At 41.5% G+C, this 20,412-nt stretch overlaps 1 protein-coding gene across 1 annotated transcript in view; it reads right to left on the bottom strand.

Annotated features, from left to right (window-relative positions):
• Window positions 1-900: 900 nt before the first annotated feature.
• LOC138740795 (NACHT, LRR and PYD domains-containing protein 12-like) overlaps window positions 901-20,412 on the bottom strand; it is a 53,232-nt gene continuing 33,720 nt past the window's right edge. Inside the window, exons 13-17 of the mRNA XM_069893897.1 lie at window positions 6,930-7,088; window positions 6,024-6,194; window positions 5,185-5,355; window positions 4,386-4,553; window positions 901-4,004 (exon numbers count right to left, since the gene is read on the bottom strand). Coding sequence (XP_069749998.1) covers window positions 3,917-4,004; window positions 4,386-4,553; window positions 5,185-5,355; window positions 6,024-6,194; window positions 6,930-7,088 — 757 coding nt within the window. The 3' untranslated portion in view covers window positions 901-3,916. The remainder of the gene's footprint in view (window positions 4,005-4,385; window positions 4,554-5,184; window positions 5,356-6,023; window positions 6,195-6,929; window positions 7,089-20,412) is intronic.

Raw genomic sequence — 20,412 nt, 5'->3', positions numbered from 1 at the left:
ATTGTTTTGAAAGAAACAGATGAATGGGCTCAGAAGTTTGGGTCCAGTGCCACAATCTGTCTGGTTGAAGTTTGCTGTAGTTTCGGAGGCAGAGAGAGAGAGAGAGGGAACTGGTTGCTGCAGGCATGGCGAGCTGACAGCTTGTTGAAACCCCATTTTGAAGACAGGTTGTGAGTTCTGAGTTATGCCTGTCGAAAAACCCTTGTGGTCCTTACAAGAGGAAATGGCTGGTTAGTCTTTCACCTGAAATCAGGGAAACAAGAGGAACTCTGTGGTGACCTGCAGAAGAAGAGGTCGTCATTTGGAAAACCCTGATGGGCAAGTTTCTTTGGCAAGACACTGAAGTGGCCGATCGGAGGGAATCAGTTTGTGTGTGTCCAACAAATCTCTCTCTGAAACCAACAAGAACCTTCCTGAACGGTAATCAATTACCTTTAAGCACCAGAGCCTGGTGAAAATTCATAAACGTTAAATTCTGTGCACAGTATAAGAATTGCCTGATACCAATGAACTTGGAGAAGTGAGATTGGACCTTTCAAATCAAAGAACCTTTCACACATTACTTACACGTGCGCTTAGAATTAGGGGTTAAGTTAAAGTGTGATTCTGTTTTCATGTTTAAAGACAATTAAAAGCAACTTTTGTTTAAGTAACCATTTATCTTGGTGAATATCTATTGCTGCTAGATTTTGGGGTCCTCTGGGCCTGTCACATCATCGTTATTGGTGATGGATGCTTTGGCTGGCGCTATATTCTATTTCCCCCCAGTGTGGAATAGAGTATTCAACTTTTATTGCTTTCACCTCATCTTGGAATATTAAAAAGTGAAAAAAAATACATCTAACACCAAAATAAACTAAAAAGGCTGGGCGGCCAAAACCAAGTGGTCACTACAACAGATCGATGCAAACTATTTATTTGGTCCTTGCTAATAAAAGAAAACCTGAAATCCAAAACAGTTTGAGAGGTGAAGTCAAAGTACAGACGAACTCGTACGAAAATAGGACACCTGAGTCTTCAAAACTTAATGGAAGTACCAAAAGTTCAACTTGTAAATTTTTTTTCTAAACATAAACATGACATAGTTTGAGAGAGTTAAGGCGTCAAAGTCGGCGAATCTTTCCGTTTAAATGAAGTGGCTGTTCTGGCCAACGTTGAAGGTGACCGCCCCGATGTGCGGAAGTGGGACCTTGCCCCACCTCTGGGACTGTCATTCCATTAAAAAAACTGGCAGTTAATGTTTCTGTTCTTACTATTCGATTCTGGATTCTATTTTCATTATTGTTTACATTTAATAAAAAGATTGAAAAAAAATGTTTTAATTATAAAATAGGGTCTGTTTTAGATATATTTGCCCAGTTGTAGGCTTCTAAGCATGTTTAAGCTGGGCTAGGCTATGATGTTCAGTTGGTGGGGTACTGTATTCTTTGTCAACGTACGATTTTCCCCATTTACGATGTGTTTATCAGAACGCAACCCCATCGTAAGTCAAGCAGCACCGGCACTTAAGGGCCCAGATCCGAAACATTCCTACAATTTTACTCCCTATTGATGCTGCTGAGTTTCTCTGGCACGTTGTGTGCATCGCACTTGACCCCAAGCATCTGCAGACTTTCTTGTTTGATTGGGAGTGGCCTGGGTGCCAGCCAGGTAGCCATCGTGTTGTCTTTGCAGACCTGAGCAGGAATCAGTTTTGAAATTAAAAAGGCCAGTTTTGCAACAAACCCACTGACTGGGACAGTAATCCTGCAACTGCAGGCTCGACAGTGGCCTCGAGGGGTTACAAACTCCGGGGAGGCAAAGGGCTGGTGCAGGACACCAGAAAACGGGAAGAACACACACCACCCCTCCTCCACTTGAGAAGGCAACTCTAAGGGACGGTGACCAAGCTGGGGTTCCACGAGGCAGTGGACTGCTGGTGACGCAAGGCGGGGAACCCCCGCAGGCTGCCGGTGGCTCACAGTCAAAGGACTCGCGTTGGGCCGTGGACTGCTGGAGATCGGCCAGCAGGGGTGACCAGGTATCGGGACCGGGATGTGAGAGGGCACAGAGATCTGGATCTGGAGCTAACCGAGCAACAAATATTTTTTTCCCAAAAAAAGGTTTACTTTCTGATTGTGTGAACGTGTGGCAGGTTGGAAGTGCAGAGGGACTAGGGCCACAGTTCAGGGCACATACTGTGGGACATGCTTAGTAGCCTACAGCTGGGCAAATATATCTAAAACAGACCCTATTTTATAATTAAAACATTCTTTCTTTCTTTCTTTTTCAATCTTTTTAAATGTAAACAATACATGAGAATAGAATCCAGAATCGAATAATAAGAACTGGTTTGGCTGGCGGCGAATGGGGGGGGGGGGGGGGGGGGGTGTGGAGTCGGGGAAAGGAGAGACATGGTGACTGTGAGCAGGCCTCAACAACACAGGGTGCAGGAACAATATGGGGGCTGTGGATCATCCCGGGAATGGCCTGCATCAAATAAAGGACCTAAGTCTGCGGACACTGGTGGTGAAAACACAGGGTTGCTGGAGGAACTCAACTGGTCCCAGTGTCCATAGGACATATTACTGACGTTTCAGGCCTGAGCCTTCGTTCAAGGTATGAGTAAAAAGCAAGCAGGCGCCTGCATTAAAAGGCTGGGAAGGGAAAAAGGGGCAGGGGGAGGCGCACAGACCAGCAGACAAAAACTGATAACATTGAACAGCCAAATTTGGTCAAAAGGTTTTGCTTCCTGAAAAAATATTGGGGATTATGAACACAGAGATAATTTCAGATTTTCTGCATCACATAGGGAGTTGGAGAAAAACTTAAGTGTTATTGAACTTAGCACGTTTAATCGCATAATGATGCTGGCGCATTGGGTGAGTTCAACTGACCTAAAAATGCGTTTCCGCTGATTTTCGTTCGTACTTGGCATCTAATGCCTCTCGCGTTAGTGTCCAACAACGGCCGGCACTGATGGATTCCAGTGGCCCCGACACTGGCTTTTTCATGGTCGCCACGTCCCGGCAAAACTCCATCACTGAACGCGCCACGGTCAGCAGGGAAGACGTCCAAGGCTGAAGGCAGAAAATGAATTTTCAATGGCGTGTGGCCCTTCAGGGTTTTGTCTGCTTTTGGAGCAGGTGGTCAATCGGCTGGTTGTAATTTGGAGCTTGGTAGTTGTCCAGAAAATTGTCTGCATCTTTAAATGCCTTCCATGCTATGTTCTCTGCCTTCAAAATTTTGCCCAGGCATGCTTGGACTGTCTAAAACAGCTTACTTTGTGGGTAATATACTAGTAGACTTAAAACCAATGCAGGAAATTTAAAAAAGGCTATATCTAAAATATGGTACATGATAGGTGCGTTAAGAAACTTTTCGTGATCATCAGCCCAAAATCCATAAAATACATCCAGAAGTAGTCGTGAAGGATAATCGTTGCCGCCAGCATGGTTTGGACTGGGGTCTGTGTGGCCGCGGGAAGACCAGAGGCAAATCTTTGGGACGCTCAGTGACTTCGGAGGGACCATCATTTGCTCCTTTCACTGACGGCAAGGGGCACTGGAGGGTGACCACCCTCGTCATGCTGGTCGGCGATGGTGTGACTGAGCACACAAAGTAGGCGCACTGAACGACAGGCTGACTAACCATGTCCATGTATATTGTCATCTGACTGCACATATACAGCCCAATGAAAACACTTCAGGCCAGCGTCCAAAGTCATTGCAGATCCAAGTGAAATTCCCCAGCACTGCAGGGAGAGGGGTGGGCTACACTGACCCGGATAGCATGGCAGAAAGAGCAGTGCAGCAGTTATCTGATATCTCCAGTCTGAACTGAAAACCCTGGGACCGTTCAGGTTTGATCCCAGAGTCCAGAAATATCGGCCAAAAGTATTTCCATCCTGAGGGCAGCTACATTCGCATTGAGACGGTCACAGAGACACATAGAGTCCCAGCCTGAATCCCCGCAGGGACCGCAGCTTATCCACTCCATCTGAACTGAACTGATTCTCCGACAGACTGAAACAGATCAAAGGTTGAGAAGGAAATAAAGGGATTGTACAACAGGGGACTGGGATTGACATTTCCAACAATACTTGCGGACAAATATCATCAGAACTCTCTGCATATATGTTAAATTAAATGACAAGTGTTTAGCAGCAATTTGCATGTTTAACCACTGGAACAGCGAGTAAAAGCAACCTATCTGTTGTAGCAGGTCTGTCTGTTTTAGTGTGTCTCACGTGAATGAACAGTGTGTGATGATCTCTGTTGTGGGACCCCCCCCCCCACCCACCACCACTGTTTGTGATCAAACTGTGTCCAGTCTCGTCACTTCTTGGATCCCCCCCAAACTTCTCACCACCACACCATTTGATTACATTAAACATGAACACTCACCCGATCTGCTCCAGTCTCGGGAGAGCCAGTATGAGGCTGCGTAGGACAGGCACCGATTGGTCTGTGAAGGCGTTTGAGCTCAGGTCTACATTTGTCAACAAGTGGTTTGTATTGAGAGCAGAGGCAAGAGCCTCAGTGCAAGCATCGGTGAGCCCAATGTTGTTCAGCCTGGATATCAGAGAGAGCAAGGGTGAGGGACACAGACAGGAAACGGAGCAAATCCCCTCTGGAGACTCCATGTCGATGCAATTATGAAGGCTGGCCTGCACCTATACTTTTGTGAGGAAGTTGAAAATATTCGGTACATCACTGAAGACTCTTGAAAATGTCTACAGGTTACCGCGGAGAGCATTCTGGCTAGTTGCATCACTGTTTGGTACAGAGGGGCCAACGGTCAGGACAGGAAAAAAAATTGAGGGTTGTTAACTTGGCCTGCAACATGAGGTTGTGACTTAGGAAAGCAGCCTCTTTCCTCAGAGACCCCCCCCCCACCCACCCCCCAGCCCACGCCCTCTTCACTCTGCTACCATCGAGGAAAAAGGTCCAGGAGCCTGAAGACGAGCACTCAGCGGCACAAGGACGGTTTCTTCCCCTCTGCCATCAGATTCCTGAATGATCAATGAACCAAAGACACAGCCTCACTTTTGACTTTTTCTTTCGGTCTTATTTATTTCACAAGGTGATGCTGCCGCAGAACAACAAATCTCATGGCATGTCCATGACAACGATACTGTCACAATGGTCAGCATCAGACACCCCAGTGAGGGTAAGCACGGTTCCTCTTCAATCCGATACTTACCTCAGCTTCTGTATTTGACTGTTTGTGTTCCTCAGAACTGCAGACATCCGTTTCACTCCTGATTCTCCCAGTTTGCTATCACTCAAATCCAGCTGCATCAACGAGTGGTTTGTACCGAGGCCCAAGGCAAGTTCCTTCGCGCCAGAATCCGAGAGCCCATTGTACCTCAGCCTGGCGATTCAAGAGTGAAGGTTGAGGACACAGAGACACAGGAGGGGCATATCAGACACAATTACTGATCAAGTTAACGGCCAGCGTCAAACACCGAGTGATGTACAGCATAAAGCGTGCCGACCAACTGCATCGCGGACTGGTGTGGGGGCACCAACCCCTCCAGATGGAAGGTAGCGGACACACCCCAAGACACCACGGGCAAAAACTCCTCCCCATCATACGAGAAAATCTATGGCGAACTCTACCGTCGGGAGAGCAGCAGCGATGATTGAGGATCCACACCGCCTGGCATATGGCTCTGTTCCCGCCGCTGCCATCAGAAAAGAGTTATCAGTGCCACAAGACTCGCACCCACCAGTTTCAGGAACAGCCACTAGCCTCCTCAATCAGGGACTCATTTAAGGACTCTGACTTTGCACATTATTTATTACTGAATATTTATTTTCTGGATTGCACAATTTGTTTACATTCTCCTCATTTACATCTCTGTTTTGTACCTGTATTTTTTCTTGAGTACAGTTTTTTTGCACTATTGATAAGTAGAAATTCTGCCGATCCCACAGGAAACAGCAATCTCAGGGATGTATGTGATGTCATGTACGTATCCTGACAATAAATCTGAATTGTGAGTGTAAATGCAACCCCCTTCACAGGTTGGTACATACCATAGTTTCTGTAGTTTACATTCTGGGTTGCTCAGAACTGCAGATGCCAATTTCACTTCCATATCTCTCAGTTCATTCGTCCCCAGGTTCAACTCCGTCAGTGACGGGAGTGCAGCGAGAGCAGAGGCTAGATCCTCAGCACCAGTTGCTGTGAGACTGATGTTGTTTAGCCTGGAGACAAGCAAGAGTGAGCAACAAGGAGAGACCGGATGGGGTGCGCACGGCTGCACTGGGTGGAGGGAGTGGGAGAGGTGGGCTTATGTAAGGGGGTGCAGTTACTCTAGGGCTTTCAAACTGTCCCCCTAAATGCACCTACCACTTTAAGTAATCCCTCTGCCATTGAGGGCTCTGTGATTAGTCATGGATTGCTTAAAGTGGGATGTGGATGGGAAGGGAAGGTTGAGGATCACTGCTCCAGATCCGATTGTTACTGAAATATTTGGCTTGAGAAAAATTGTCATTGGCCCATTTCCTTTGGAGTTCTGAAACCGGCAAAGAGGGACGATTAAAACAGTGGGCTTCAAACTTTTTCTTTCCACGCACATTCCACCTTAAGCGATCCCTTACTAATCACAGAGCACCGATGGCAGAAGGATTGCTTAAGGTGGAATATGAGTTTAGAGGGCAGTTTGAAAACCGCTGTCCTGGGGGTGCAGTTACACTGGGGAGAGAGGTTACACTTGGGGGTGTATTTACTCTATGGGCTGTGATTACACTAGGGGTGTATGACCACCCTAAGGGTTGTGATTTCCCTCAAACGTAGGATAGATCAGTTACATGTGTGGATGAAGAGATTGTGCAGAAGAGAGCGCTTTGTATTCCTGAAGCAATGGGACCATTTTTTGGGGAAGATGTTCAGTGTCAGGTACCCAGCGATGAAACAGTCTCTCACACCCCAGCACTTACTCCAGTTTCTGTATTTTGTAGCTTGTGTCCCTCAGAGCCGCAGACACCAGTTTAACTCCCAAATCTCCCAGCTTATTTAAACTGATCTCCTTCAGCAAAAGGTTCGTACTCAGACTGAGATCCATGGTCAAACAATCCGACAGCCTGGCTTTGTTCACCCTGAAGATTAGAGAGATTTTTTTGTTTTTAAAAATTAACACGTACAACATGGTAACAGGCCCATTCGGCCCACAAGTCCGCGCCGCCTAATTACCCCCCCACCCCTCGGTATGTTTTGGTGGAAGGAAACTAGAGCGTCCAGGGAAAATTGACATAGACATGGGGAGAACGTAAACTCCTTACAGACAACGCTGGATTCGAATCCCAGTCCCAATTGCTGGTGCAGTAACAGTGTCGCGCTAACCGTGATGCCCAGTGAGGGTTAAGAGACGGGAGAGTGCAATTCACCAGTGACAATTCGCAAGACTACTCACGTCAAGTCTGCAGACACCACGATTGAAACAAATAACACAACGCTGGAGAAACTCAGCAAGTCAAACAGTATAGCACAGATAAAGATACAATAACCAACATTTCAGTCTTGAGCCCTCCATCAAGGTATGAGCAAAATGCAGGCAGCCACCAGAACAAAATGGGGAGGTATGGGGTGGAAGGGGCCAGATGGTGGAGCACAGCCCCAAAGGCAGGGTGGTCACTGGGAAATCCCTGTCGCTGATGCGGACAGAGCGAAGATGCTCAGCGAAGCAATCTCCCAGACTCCGTTGGAGAGACCGGATTCAATAATGACTCCCATGTGCGCACAAGTAAAATCCAGCTTCACCTGAAAGGACAGTTTGGGGGGCAGTCCCCCGAATGGTGAGCGGGGAGGCGTGGGCTCCAGGTGCGGCCCTTCCTGCGGCCTCAGGGGCAGGCGCCAAGGTGGAGTGACTGGTGGGTGGGGGAGGGACGAGAAGACAAGGGAGTCAGGGAGGGAGCGGACCCAAAGACGGAGAGATGTGTCTGGTGGTGGTATTATGTTGGAGGTGACGGAAATTCCAGAGGGTAATGTGTTAAATGCGGAGGCTGGTTGGGTGGTAAGTGAGGACAAGGGGAATCCTGTGTTTGTTGCGTCTGGGGGCAGAGGGGTCTGGGGCAGATGAGTGGGAAATGCCTCCCTCCCCTGCTTGATTATGTCCTCCCTCCCTGTGCCTGTGGGACTGTGCTCCTCCCCCCCCACCATTTTGTTCAGATGCCTGCCGACATTTTGTTCGTACCTTGATGAAGGGTTCAGGCCCAAAATGTTGGTTATGTTTCTTTATCTTTGCTACATAAAGTCCACTGTTTGACCTGCTGAGTTTCTCCAACATTGTGTTTTTACTCAAGTTTATTTATCATCTGAATGCACAAATAAAACCCACTGAAACAGCATTCTCCAGTCCTCAGTGCTAAACACGCAGACACACAACCAGACATAACATACATACAGACCAACAATACACATGCAGGACAAGTATTCATAGACACAAATAAATGAATGCTATTTCGTGAATGTGAGAGTCTCGGAGGGGGAGTTCTTTTGATCGTTCAGCATTCTCACTGCCTGCAGGGAGAAGCTGCTTGTCAGCCTGGTGGCTGATCCTCCTGTATCTCTCTATCCCCCATGGGAGCGGCTGGAAGGTGCTGTGTGCGGGGTGGAAGGGGTCCTCGATGATTCTGTGCACCCTCTTCAAGACAATGATCCCGGTCGATCACATCAATGGTGGTGGGGGAAGAGGAGGAAGACTCCAGTGATCCTCTCTGCTGCTCTTAGAACCCAATTCACTTTTCTGCATCAACTGTTCCCACACTGTGATGCAGCCAGCCAGGACACCCTTGATAGACCTCCTGTAGAAGGTCGACATGGTGGTGGCCGGTAGCCTTGCTCGCTTCAGTCTTCTCAGGAAATTCTGTCGCTGTTGCGCCTTCCTGACAAGTGAGATGTCGTGTGGTCACTAGTTAGTGTGGTCAATAGGTCACTAGTTAAATGAACTCCAAGGAACTTGATGCTCTCCATTCTCCCCACTGCAGCATGGTTGATGTGTAATGTGGGTGGGGGGGCTTCGTTCCTGGTCTTCCCGAAGTCCACGTTGAGATTCAGTTTGTCACTCTCCCGCCATTTCATGAGATCTTCTCTGTCGTGCGACTCATCATTGCTGGAGAGGAAGCTAACTCTTGTGGTGTCATCTGCGAACCCGATGACTCTGTTGGGAGTTGGATCTAGCGATGCAGCTGTGGGTCAGGACCATGTAGCGTGAACAGGGGTAGGCTGAGCGCACAGCACTAAGGCGCTTGCTCAGTGTGACGGTTCTCAGTGTTCAGCTACCGATCCGGGCTTTCCACCAGGATAGTGCTTGAAAAACATCTAAACCAGAACGGGTCCAGAACATGTCAACACCTATTTTACATTTGTCACGTAAAGGATTTATGTCTGAATAAAAACAGGACAATTTAACTTTGGACATATGTGCGCTGTGGACTTTAAATTGCATCAAACAATGCTGTGTACAAAAGGAAGTAGTGTTAATTAAATTAAAAACGGAATCCCAAACCTCATCGGACAATTGACAGATTCAAATCCTGTTCCCAGGCATTCTTGATTTAACTCGCGGGGCTGGTCCTAGATCAGCCAAGTTATCATAAATAAAAGATATTAAGCTGATCAGTAATTCTTAAAACTGGAACCTTGCCCTTTAATTGCTCTTTTTGGATCACCTCAAGACGTTGAAGTTTGATTGACCTTGGTTCAAAGCCTAATTTGATCTTTTACGTCAACGATGGCCAGACGTGCAATTTTGAGGGATAGTACGTCTTGTTTTAACACTCAAAAAAAAAATTAGATATGCTAGCAAGGATACGGATCTCGAGTTCCAAAAGACGTGGGCCCCATTTACAGACTATTGGTGTAATCTCAAGAATTAGTGCTGTTCAGAAATTTTGACGCGGTGCTGTCCCTCTCCAAGCCAGTTCGTTCATGTCCACTTTCAAACTTGCTTAGAGGACGAGGTCTTGAAATTTTTCTTTCTCTTGGGGCTGTTTTCTTGTTGTTAAATTTTACAACTGTGCCCTTTTATGGCTTTGCTTGGTTCTTCTCCAGAAGAGAGGGTTTCCTTGAATTCAACTCAGAATGGAATAAAAGCTTATATTCCATCGATGGCCAGGCAGGCAATTTGGATCAGATGAAGAGGCAACAGAGCTCCAGCTCACATGTACTGGTTACAGGATCTTACGTCTTGCTTGAGTTTGGAGAAAATTAAATCTAATGCTAAAGAGATCAAGGTTTAATTTGACAAGATCTGGAGTCCATTCATGGACTACAATCATAATTTGATTACAGGTAGCCCTCGACTTCCGACTTACGCAAGTTACATCCACCCACACATACGACCAAATTTTAAGAAAAACTTTATTAAAATTACTGTACATAGTTTGTCTTAAAAGTACTGTATACAAGAAAAGATTTATATCTGAGATGCATGCTTTATTTCAAGATAAAATGCTTAAGCCAATCTTCATAAATCTAAATTAAAATGAGAAAAAGATCTGTCCATATCTACTTCTCAGGATGATGGGATAACCTTATGTGAGGACAGGATGACTAAAATTGTAAATGTAAGATATAGATTGATTCATTATAATTTTCTTCATCAGTTATATTTAACTCCTGAGAAATTAAGGAAATATGTTTATTTCTTCTGATTTATGTTTTAGGTGCCATATACAAGATGGTTCCTTTTTACATTCTACTTGGTCATGTGAGATGGTGAAACTTTTTTGGAAGACTGAAGGAACCTTTAGAAACTATATTCAAATTTAAAATTTCACTTGTCCCTATGGTATTTTTACTGGGTTGTAGCTGGCCGCTACAAGCTATGGCTCTGCAAAGCCTATAGCACAGGAGAGGTTATAGCTGCAGACAGGTTACACGCTGTTCCCAGAAAGAACAACACAAACCCCAGTTGAGTGGAGTTAACACACTGACAGCTTTATTGGGCTCACAGCCCTGCTTTTATTCTCAAGCTGAGAGGCCTTGATTGGCCAGTTAAGCTCTTTTGGTTGTGGCCAAATGGAGGGCAGCGCTGTGGGCCTTGGGCAGCCTGCTGGATTGGCGTGTTCATCCTTCATTTTGTGAGGCCCTTTGGGAGGAGCTGCGAAGGGCCACCACAGGGTTATATTAAGACATTGAATTTGGAATTAAAATTAGATAAGTTTCAAATTGCTTTTTTGAGATTGGCCTTAGGTGTGGCTAGAAAATGTTTAGCAATTACTTGGAAAAACGAGACCGATTTGAGCATTCAATCGTGGCATTTGGAAATGAGATCTTGAATTCCACTGGAAGATAACTTATAATTTATGTAATAATTATTCTTTCTTGGAGCCCATATATGAGATATATGAAGTTGAATTTGTAGTAGTTCTCTTTCCACCCCCCCCCCCCCCCCCCGCAAAATTGTTGGAGATGTCCCGAGCAATGGCAATGATTGAAGATTGTGTGACAGAGTACATAGGTATGTTTTTGGGAGATAAATTGGGAAAGATTTGTTAGCGAGTAGGTCCCATGCAAACACTTTAAAACAGATCTTATTTGAAATACTGGAGACATAGCGGCTTCTCATACCTTTTTGCAAGAGCTTTGAAGAGTGCTCAAAAGACATCACTAACGGATTCTTGTTTATCAAGGCAACAGATGAAAGAGCAGGCTGGAGCCGCTACTGTCTGCTGGAGACTTGATGTTGTTAGAGGGTCTTGTGGTTTTGCAAGCAGAGAGTCAAACAGGCTTTCTCTCAGTCTCAGAGTGAGAGAGAGAGAGAGAGAGAGAGAGAGAGGGAGAGAGAAGCAGAGATCACTTGACAGTGTCAGCCAGCTGAAGTTGCTGGGACTGAAACAGGACAAGCTGGCAAGCTTCTGGAATCCACAGCCCTTGTGGTTCATGCAAGAGGAGAGGACTGGCTGTCTAATATTTCACTTGGAATAAGAAAAATAAAAAGGAACTCTGTGATGACCTGAAAGAAAGAGGTGATCATCTGGAGGACCCTGAGGGGGTGGTGGGGGGCGGGGGGGCAAGTTTCATCAGCAAGACATTGAGGTGACTGATCGAAATACCTCAGTTGTGGATGACCTGGAACATCTCTCTCTCTCTCTCTCTCTCTCTCTCTGAAAACCAACAAGAACCTTCCTGAGCGGTAACCATTTATCTTTCGAGCACCAAAGCCTGGTGGACTTTATAAATGTTAAATTCTCTGTACAGCATAAGAATTGCCTGCAACCAGTGAACTTGGAGGAATGAGAAGTGAGTTTGAACTGTGAACCAAATAATTTTTCTGAACTTACACACACATTACATACATGTGTGCTTAGAATTAGAAGGGGCTTAAGCCAGGTTAAGTAAGTCAATAGAGATAAGTTAAAGTTTGATTCTATTTTCATGTTTAAAGATGATAAAAAGCAACTTTTGTTTAAGTAACCATTTGTTTGGTGAATATCTATTGCTGCTGGGTTTATGGATCCTCTGGGCTTGTTACAGTTGTTATGTTAGTTGATCTCTTCTACTCTATTCTCTTTCTTTTGGGGTAGTTTAGAGGGGAGGTTGGGAGGGGTGGGGTAAAATATTATGTATTTACTTGTATTTTTATGGTATGATTTATGATTAATAAAATTTTCAAAATAAAAGTACTGTTATACAGAGCCCGAGGTCAATGTTCCCCAACTTATGACCAACCCCAAGATACAACCAATCCTTCGGTTTCCATTACGGTTGTAAGTCGGGGACTACCTGTACAAAGGCAGGGGTATTCCGGTGTCTGACGTCTGAGACTTGATTCTTTACAATCTATTTGCTGGTGACTATGTTTAGTGGGAGAGGTTTGATTAGTACAGGGCGGAGGGGGAGGAAAACCATATTTTTCTTTTGTTCTTTTTTTTCTATAACTGGAAGAGATTTGGTCTATTTAGATAATTACAATGTATATCTCAGTACTGGAATATGAGGCGAAATCCTCATAAGGATTTTTCACTTTATATCAATAAAAGAATTACATGGGAAATTGAAGGAATATGGAGAAGTATCGGGGTACAAGATCAACGCAAATAAAAGTGAAGCAATGCCAATGAATAATGCGGATTTCACAAAGTTTAAGAAAGAATCGCCATTTAGATGGCAAACACAAACAATGCGATACCTAGGTATACAACTAAATAAAAACCTCAGCCATCTACATAAACTCAATTACCATCCATTAATGAAAAAATTACAAGACGACTTTGAGCATTGGAAAGACTTACCACTAACACTGATAGGAAGGATAAACTGTATTAAAAAGAACATTTTCCCAAGGATACAATACCTATTTCAGTCATTACCAATACACCTAACAGAGAAATTCTTCAAGGAGTTAAAGATAATAGGGGAGGAGTCACGTGATGGAGTAGTGGCCGGACGGTGAACTCCAGCCCTCTCCAGAAAAGTCGGGAAAAACAAGAGAAAATACAAAGGCACAGAAATACAAGTTAAAGAAAAGTGAGTATAAAGGTGGAAAGAAGATGGAGACTAAAGGAGAAAAATCAAAATCAACGGAAAGAAGAGAGGAAGAGAAGACAACGGAGGAAAAGGGTGAAGGCCTTACCTGTCCGAAGAGGCCCGCTGTGGAGAGAGGACCCCGCTACCTCAGGTTGGTAGAAAAAGAACTACAACAATGGCTCACAGAGCCGAGTAAAAGTGCGCATGCGCGATGCGCATGAAAAAAAACACACCGACGGGAGGGGGGACCAGCTGGGGAGTCGATCTCCACAGCCGGCAACGACAGCTGCAGAACACCTGCAGCAAGAAGAGACCACAGAAGACAATGGAAACAAGAAAGAAGAGGAGGAAAGGGCATCAAAGAAACAACAGATGGCCAACCTAGAGGAAGAAGAAGAGGAAGAATACAGTGAAATAGATAAAGGGAAAGGCAAGGTAAAGGATATACTTGCTCTTGTTAGAGGATACATGGAGTCATTTAAAGAATGGCAAACACAGGAATTCAATGATTTAAGAAGAAGAATAAACAACACAGAGAAGAAAATAAATAAAATGGATATGACCTTAACAGAAATGGGGAAAAAAATGGACAAGATGGAAGAACGGGCAATAGCAGCAGAAATGGAGGTAGAAGACTTAAAAAAGAAATTGGAGGAATCTAATAAAAAAACTAAAGAGACACAAGAATTACTAGCCCAAAAAATAGATATAATGGAAAATTATAACAGAAGAAATAACATAAAGATAGTGGGCCTTAAGGAAGATGAAGAAGGCAAGAATATGAGGGAGTTTATAAAAGAATGGATCCCTAAGGCCCTAGGATGTCCAGAACTACAGCAAGAAATGGAAATAGAAAGGGCACATAGAGCACTGGCCCCTAAACCACAACCACAACAAAAACCAAGATCTATTGTAGTAAAATTCCTAAGATATACTACAAGAGAAAAGGTACTGGAGAAGACAATGGAAAAAGTAAGAGAGGGCAACAAACCACTGGAGTATAAAGGGCAAAAAATCTTCATTTATCCAGATATAAGCTTTGAACTCCTAAAGAAGAGAAAAGAGTTCAATACAGCAAAAGCGATTTTATGGAAGAAAGGATATAAATTTACACTGAAGCATCCTGCGGTATTGAAAATATTTATTCCAGGACAACAAAACAGACTATTCTCGGATCCAGAAGAAGCACGAAAATTTGCAGAACAATTACAAAAATAGACTGAGGGATGAAGACGGGTAATGAGAGCAAAAATGATCACGATTGATATGTATGTGGGTAAAGAGAAAAATAGACTGAGGGATGAAGACGGGTAATGAGAGTAAAAAAGACCACGATTGATATGTATGCGGGTAAAGAGGTATAAGAGTGAATAGAGACAATGGGCATATGTGAAAGTATCTGTAATTAGAGGAAAACATAGATAGAACATAGACAAGTATCTGTAATTAGAGGAAAACATAGATAGAACATAGACAAGAATTAATAAGGGAAGGTAATGGAATAGAGAGAATAAGGAGGAGGGAATTAAAAGAGTGACCTTTGTGACATATAAAAAGCGAAATCTTTTCTGGGGGGGGGCTGGGTGGGGGAAAAGAGCGGTCACTGCAAAATCAGTTGACGCTTGCGAGTGGATTCGCAAATCCAAATGGAGAGGGGAGATGTGGTTGTCCGACAAGGGATAAAGGACAACTCAGGAGGGGAAGGGGAGATTGGGGATAAAGAAGATAGAAATAGGAGAATAAGGAAAATGTTGGATGTTGTAGGAATGTTGTCTGGTAAAGAGTTGAAAATAAGAAAACAGAAATGGAAAAGGAGGAAAGGTAATGATGGAAAAACGGAAAGAGAAGATAAACAAAATATAAAATGGCTACGCTGAACTATATGACTCTAAATATTAATGGAATACATAACCAAATTAAAAGGAAGAAACTACTAAATTTACTGAAAAAGGAAAAAATAGATATAGCATTTGTCCAAGAAACACACTTAACTGAATTGGAGCACAAGAAATTAAAGAGAGATTGGGTAGGACATGTAACAGCAGCATCGTATAATTCAAAAGCAAGAGGAGTGGCTATATTAATTAGCAAAAATGTGCCATTTAAAATAGAAGAGGAAATAATAGATCCAGCAGGGAGATATGTTATGATAAAATGTCAGATATATTCGGAGCTTTGGAATCTACTTAAATATATATTCACCTAACGAAGAAGATCAAAAGTTTATGCAAGATATCTTTTTGAAGGTAGCTAATACGCAAGGGAACATACTAATAGGAGGGGATTTCAATCTGAATTTGGATCCAAATATGGATAAAACGGGGAAAAAAATTAACAGGAAGAACAAAGTAACCAAATTTATAATTAAATCAATGCAAGAAATGAAACTTGTGGACATATGGAGGAAACAAAACCCAAAAGAAAAGGAATACTCATACTACTCGACTAGACATAAAACATACTCAAGGATAGACCTATTCCTGTTATCAGCCCACATTCAAGGGAGAGTTAGGAAAACGGAATATAAAGCTAGACTATTATCGGACCACTCACCCCTGTTATTGGCAATAGAGCTAGAGGACATCCCTCCAAGAATGTATAGATGGAGATTAAACCCCATGCTACTTAAAAGACAGGATTTTAGAGAATTTATTGAAAAACAATTAAAAATGTACTTTGAAGTAAATACGGAATCAGTGGAAGATAAGTTTATACTATGGGACGCAATGAAAGCATTCATTAGAGGGCAAATAATAAGTTATGCAACCAAGATGAAGAAGGACTATAATCAGGAAACAGAGCAGTTGGAAAGGGAAATAATAAACATAGAAAAAAAATTAGCAATAAAGGAAGATACAACCAAAAGAAGAGAATTGGCGGATAAAAAAATAAAATATGAAACATTACAAACATATAAGGTGGAGAAGAATATAATGAAGACAAAACAGAAATATTATGAACTAGGTGAAAAAACACACAAAATCTTAGCATGGCAGCTTAAGACAGAGCAAACTAAGAAAATGGTATTGGCAACAAGGAAAAAAGACAAACAAATTACATATAATCCAAAAGAAATTAAGGAAAACTTCAGAGAATTCTATGAACAATTATACCGAACTGAAAACGAAGGGAAAGAAGGGAAAATAGATGAATTTTTGACTAAAATTGAACTACCAAAACTACAAATAGAGGAACAAAATAAATTAACAGAACCATTTGGAACAGTAGAAATACAAGAGATAATAAAAAATTTACCAAATAATAAGACACCAGGAGAGGATGGACTCCCAATAGAATTCTACAAAACATTTAAAGATCTAATAATACCGCCCCTCCTGGATGTAATCAACCAGATTGATGAGACACAAAACTTACCAGATTCATGTAAAACAGCAATAATTACAGTGATACTAAAACAAGGGAAAGATCCACTCTCACCAGCGTCATATAGACCAATATCTCTGCTAAACACAGATTATAAGATAATAGCTAAACTATTAGCAAACAGATTAGCAGAACAGGTACCGAAAATGGTAAATTTAGACCAAACTGGATTTATCAAAAAAAGACGCACAACAGACAATATTTGTAAATTTATTAACTTAATTCATGCAGTAGAAGGAAATAAAGCACCGGCAGTAGCAGTTGCTTTAGACGCAGAGAAGGCCTTCGACAGAGTAGAATGGAATTACTTGTTCAAAGTATTGCAAAAATTCAGTTTACCAGAGAAGTTTATTAATTGGATTAAAGCATTATATGAGGGACCGTTAGCGAAAGTGACAGTAAATGGACATGTATCAAAGCAATTTAACTTAAGCAGGTCAACGCGGCAGGGATGCCCACTATCACCATTATTGTTTGCGCTAGCTATAGAACCACTAGCAGAATCGATAAGAATAGATAATAATATAAAAGGAATAAAAATAAAAGACAGGGAATATAAAATCAGTCTATTTGCGGATGATGTGATAGTGTACTTAACAGAACCAGAACTATCAATAAAAGAACTATATAAGAAATTGAAGGAATATGGAGAAGTGTCGGGATACAAGATAAACGTAAATAAAAGTGAAGCAATGCCTATGAATAACGCGGATTTCTCAAAATTTAAGGAGGAATCCCCATTCAGATGGCAAATGCAGGCAATAAGATACCTAGGTGTGCAAATAAACAAAAATCTAGGCCAATTATATAAACTCAATTACAATCCACTAATGAAAAAATTACAGGACGATTTAGAGCATTGGAAAGAGCTACCACTAACACTGATAGGAAGGATAAACTGTATTAAAATGAACATTTTTCCAAGGATACTATACTTATTTCAGGCATTGCCAATACAACTGACAGAAAAATTCTTCAAAGAGTTAAAGAAAATAATAAGGAGATTTTTATGGAGAGGGGGAAACCGAGGATAGCACTAGATAAATTAACAGAATGGTATAAACAAGGAGGCTTTCAATTGCCAAACTTCAAAAATTATTATAGAGCCGCACAATTAAGGTACCTATCAGATTTTTATCAAACAAGGGAAAAACCAGACTGGACGAGACTAGAATTAGATAAAATAGGGGAAAAGATACCTGAACACATATTATATAAATGGGACGAAAAATTGGTACAACATAGAACTTCTCCAGTATTACACCATCTCCTCAATATATGGAAGAAGATTCATGTAGAAAGAAATAAAATAAATTACCAAATACTAAAACTAATATTGACGCAAAATAAGCTACTCCCTTTTACAATAGACAACCTTGCCTTTAGAAAATGGGAAAAAAAAGGGATTAAAAGAATAGAAAATTGTTTTTCAGGAAGTAGATTCTTATCCTTTGAACAAATGAGAGATAAGTACAATATAACTGGAGATACAGCGCTGGCATATTACCAACTGAGATCCTACTTGAAAGATAAATTAGGAAGCAATTTGAGTTTACCAGAGGGAAGTAACCTTGAATATGTGATTACAGATACAATGTTAATCAAAAGATTTATAACAAATATGTATATTAAACTGCAAGAAAAGGAGAATGAGGAAACAAATGGTAAAACTAAACAAAAATGGGAACAAGATTTAAATATAAAGATAAAAAAGGAAACATGGGAGAAGTTATGCTCTGGAACGATGAGAAATACAATAAATACGAGGCTGCGTATGATACAATATAATTGGTTACACAGACTATACATTACACCGCAAAAGTTAAATAAATGGGACCCAACAGTATCTGATAGATGTTTTCGATGTAAAAAAGAAAGGGGAACAACAATTCATGCAATCTGGACATGTGAGAGAGTAGAAAAATTTTGGGATGATCTCAATCAGATATTAAATAAAATAACAGAAAACAATATACCAAAGAATCCAGAGATCTTTCTCCTAAGTAACATAAAAAATAAAGAATTTGGAATAGACTTGGAAGATGCACAAAAAAGATTTGTCAAGATAGCCCTAGCCGTAGCAAAAAAATGTATTATGTCAACCTGGAAATTGGAAGATAATTTGAAAATACAACAATGGTATATAGAAATGAATAAATGTATTCCATTAGAAAAAATAACATATAGTTTAAGAAATAATATTGAAATATTCGAACAAGTATGGGAGCCTTACATTAAATACAATAGCGAAAACCTACCGGGAACAAACATTACCTAAGTTGATGGAAGGAGAAGAAAAGAAAAGAATGGACTCAGTAGAATTTCTGGTGTATTTTTGTTGAATGACAACATTGTCTGACTGAATTAATGCAACCTAGATTGTATACCTAAAATGGATGAGAGGGGGGGGGGGGTGGCTTGGGAGGAGGGAGGGGGGAGGGAGAAAAAGTCACTGTAAATGTGTGGAAAAGAAAAAGTGTATATCATGGCTATTGTGATTTATGGTGTGAAAAATAAAAAATTTATAAAAAAAAGGAGTTAAAGATAATAATAAGGAAATTCTTATGGAAAGGGGGGAAACCGAGGATAGCACTAGATAAATTAACAGAATGGTACAAACAAGGAGGCTTACAACTACCAAACTTATTATAGGGCCGCACAATTAAGATACCTATCAGATTTTTATCAAACAAGGGAAAAACCAGATTGGACCAGATTAGAACTAGATAAAATAGGGGAGAAGATACCTGAACATATACTATATAAATGGGATGAAAAATTGGTGCAACGTAGGAATTCACCGGTATTGCATCATCTGCTCAACATTTGGAAGAAGATTCATGTAGAAAGGAATAAAACAAATTGCCAACTACCAAAACTAATATTGATGCAAAATCAAGTAATCCCTTTTACAATAGATAACCTTTCCTTTACAAAATGGGAGAGAAAAGGGATCAAAAGAATAGAAAATTGCTTTTCAGGAAATAAATTATTATCCTTTGAACAAATGAAGGATAAATATAACTCACGATACAATGTTTGCATACTACCAACTGAAAACCTACTTGTAGGACAAATTGAGAAACAGTCTGAGATTACCAGAAGGAAGCAATTTTGAATATGTGATTACAGACACAATGATAATTTAAAAATTTGTAACAAACATGTACATCAAACTGCAAGAAAAGAAGAACGAGGAAACAAACGGTAAACCTAAACAAAAATGGGAACAAGATTTAAACAAAGATAAAGAATGAAACATGGGAGAAGCTATGCTCTGGAACTATGAGAAATACAATAAACACGAGGTTACGCATGATACAATATAACTGGATACACAGGCTATACATCACACCTCAAAAGTTAAATAAATGGGACCCAATAGTATCAGACAGATGTTTTCGCTGTAAAAGGAAACGGGAACAACAATTCATGCAATTTGGACATGTGAGAAAGTGGAAAGATTTTGGGAAGATCTAAACCAGATATTAAATAAAATCACAAAAAGCAATATTCCAAAAAACCAAGAGATCTTCCTCCTAAGTAATATAAGAAACAAAGAATTTG

Source organism: Narcine bancroftii, chromosome 8 (assembly GCF_036971445.1).
Source record: "Narcine bancroftii isolate sNarBan1 chromosome 8, sNarBan1.hap1, whole genome shotgun sequence".
NCBI classification, from domain to species: domain Eukaryota; kingdom Metazoa; phylum Chordata; class Chondrichthyes; order Torpediniformes; family Narcinidae; genus Narcine; species Narcine bancroftii.
This window is presented reverse-complemented; position numbering and strand designations above follow the sequence as displayed.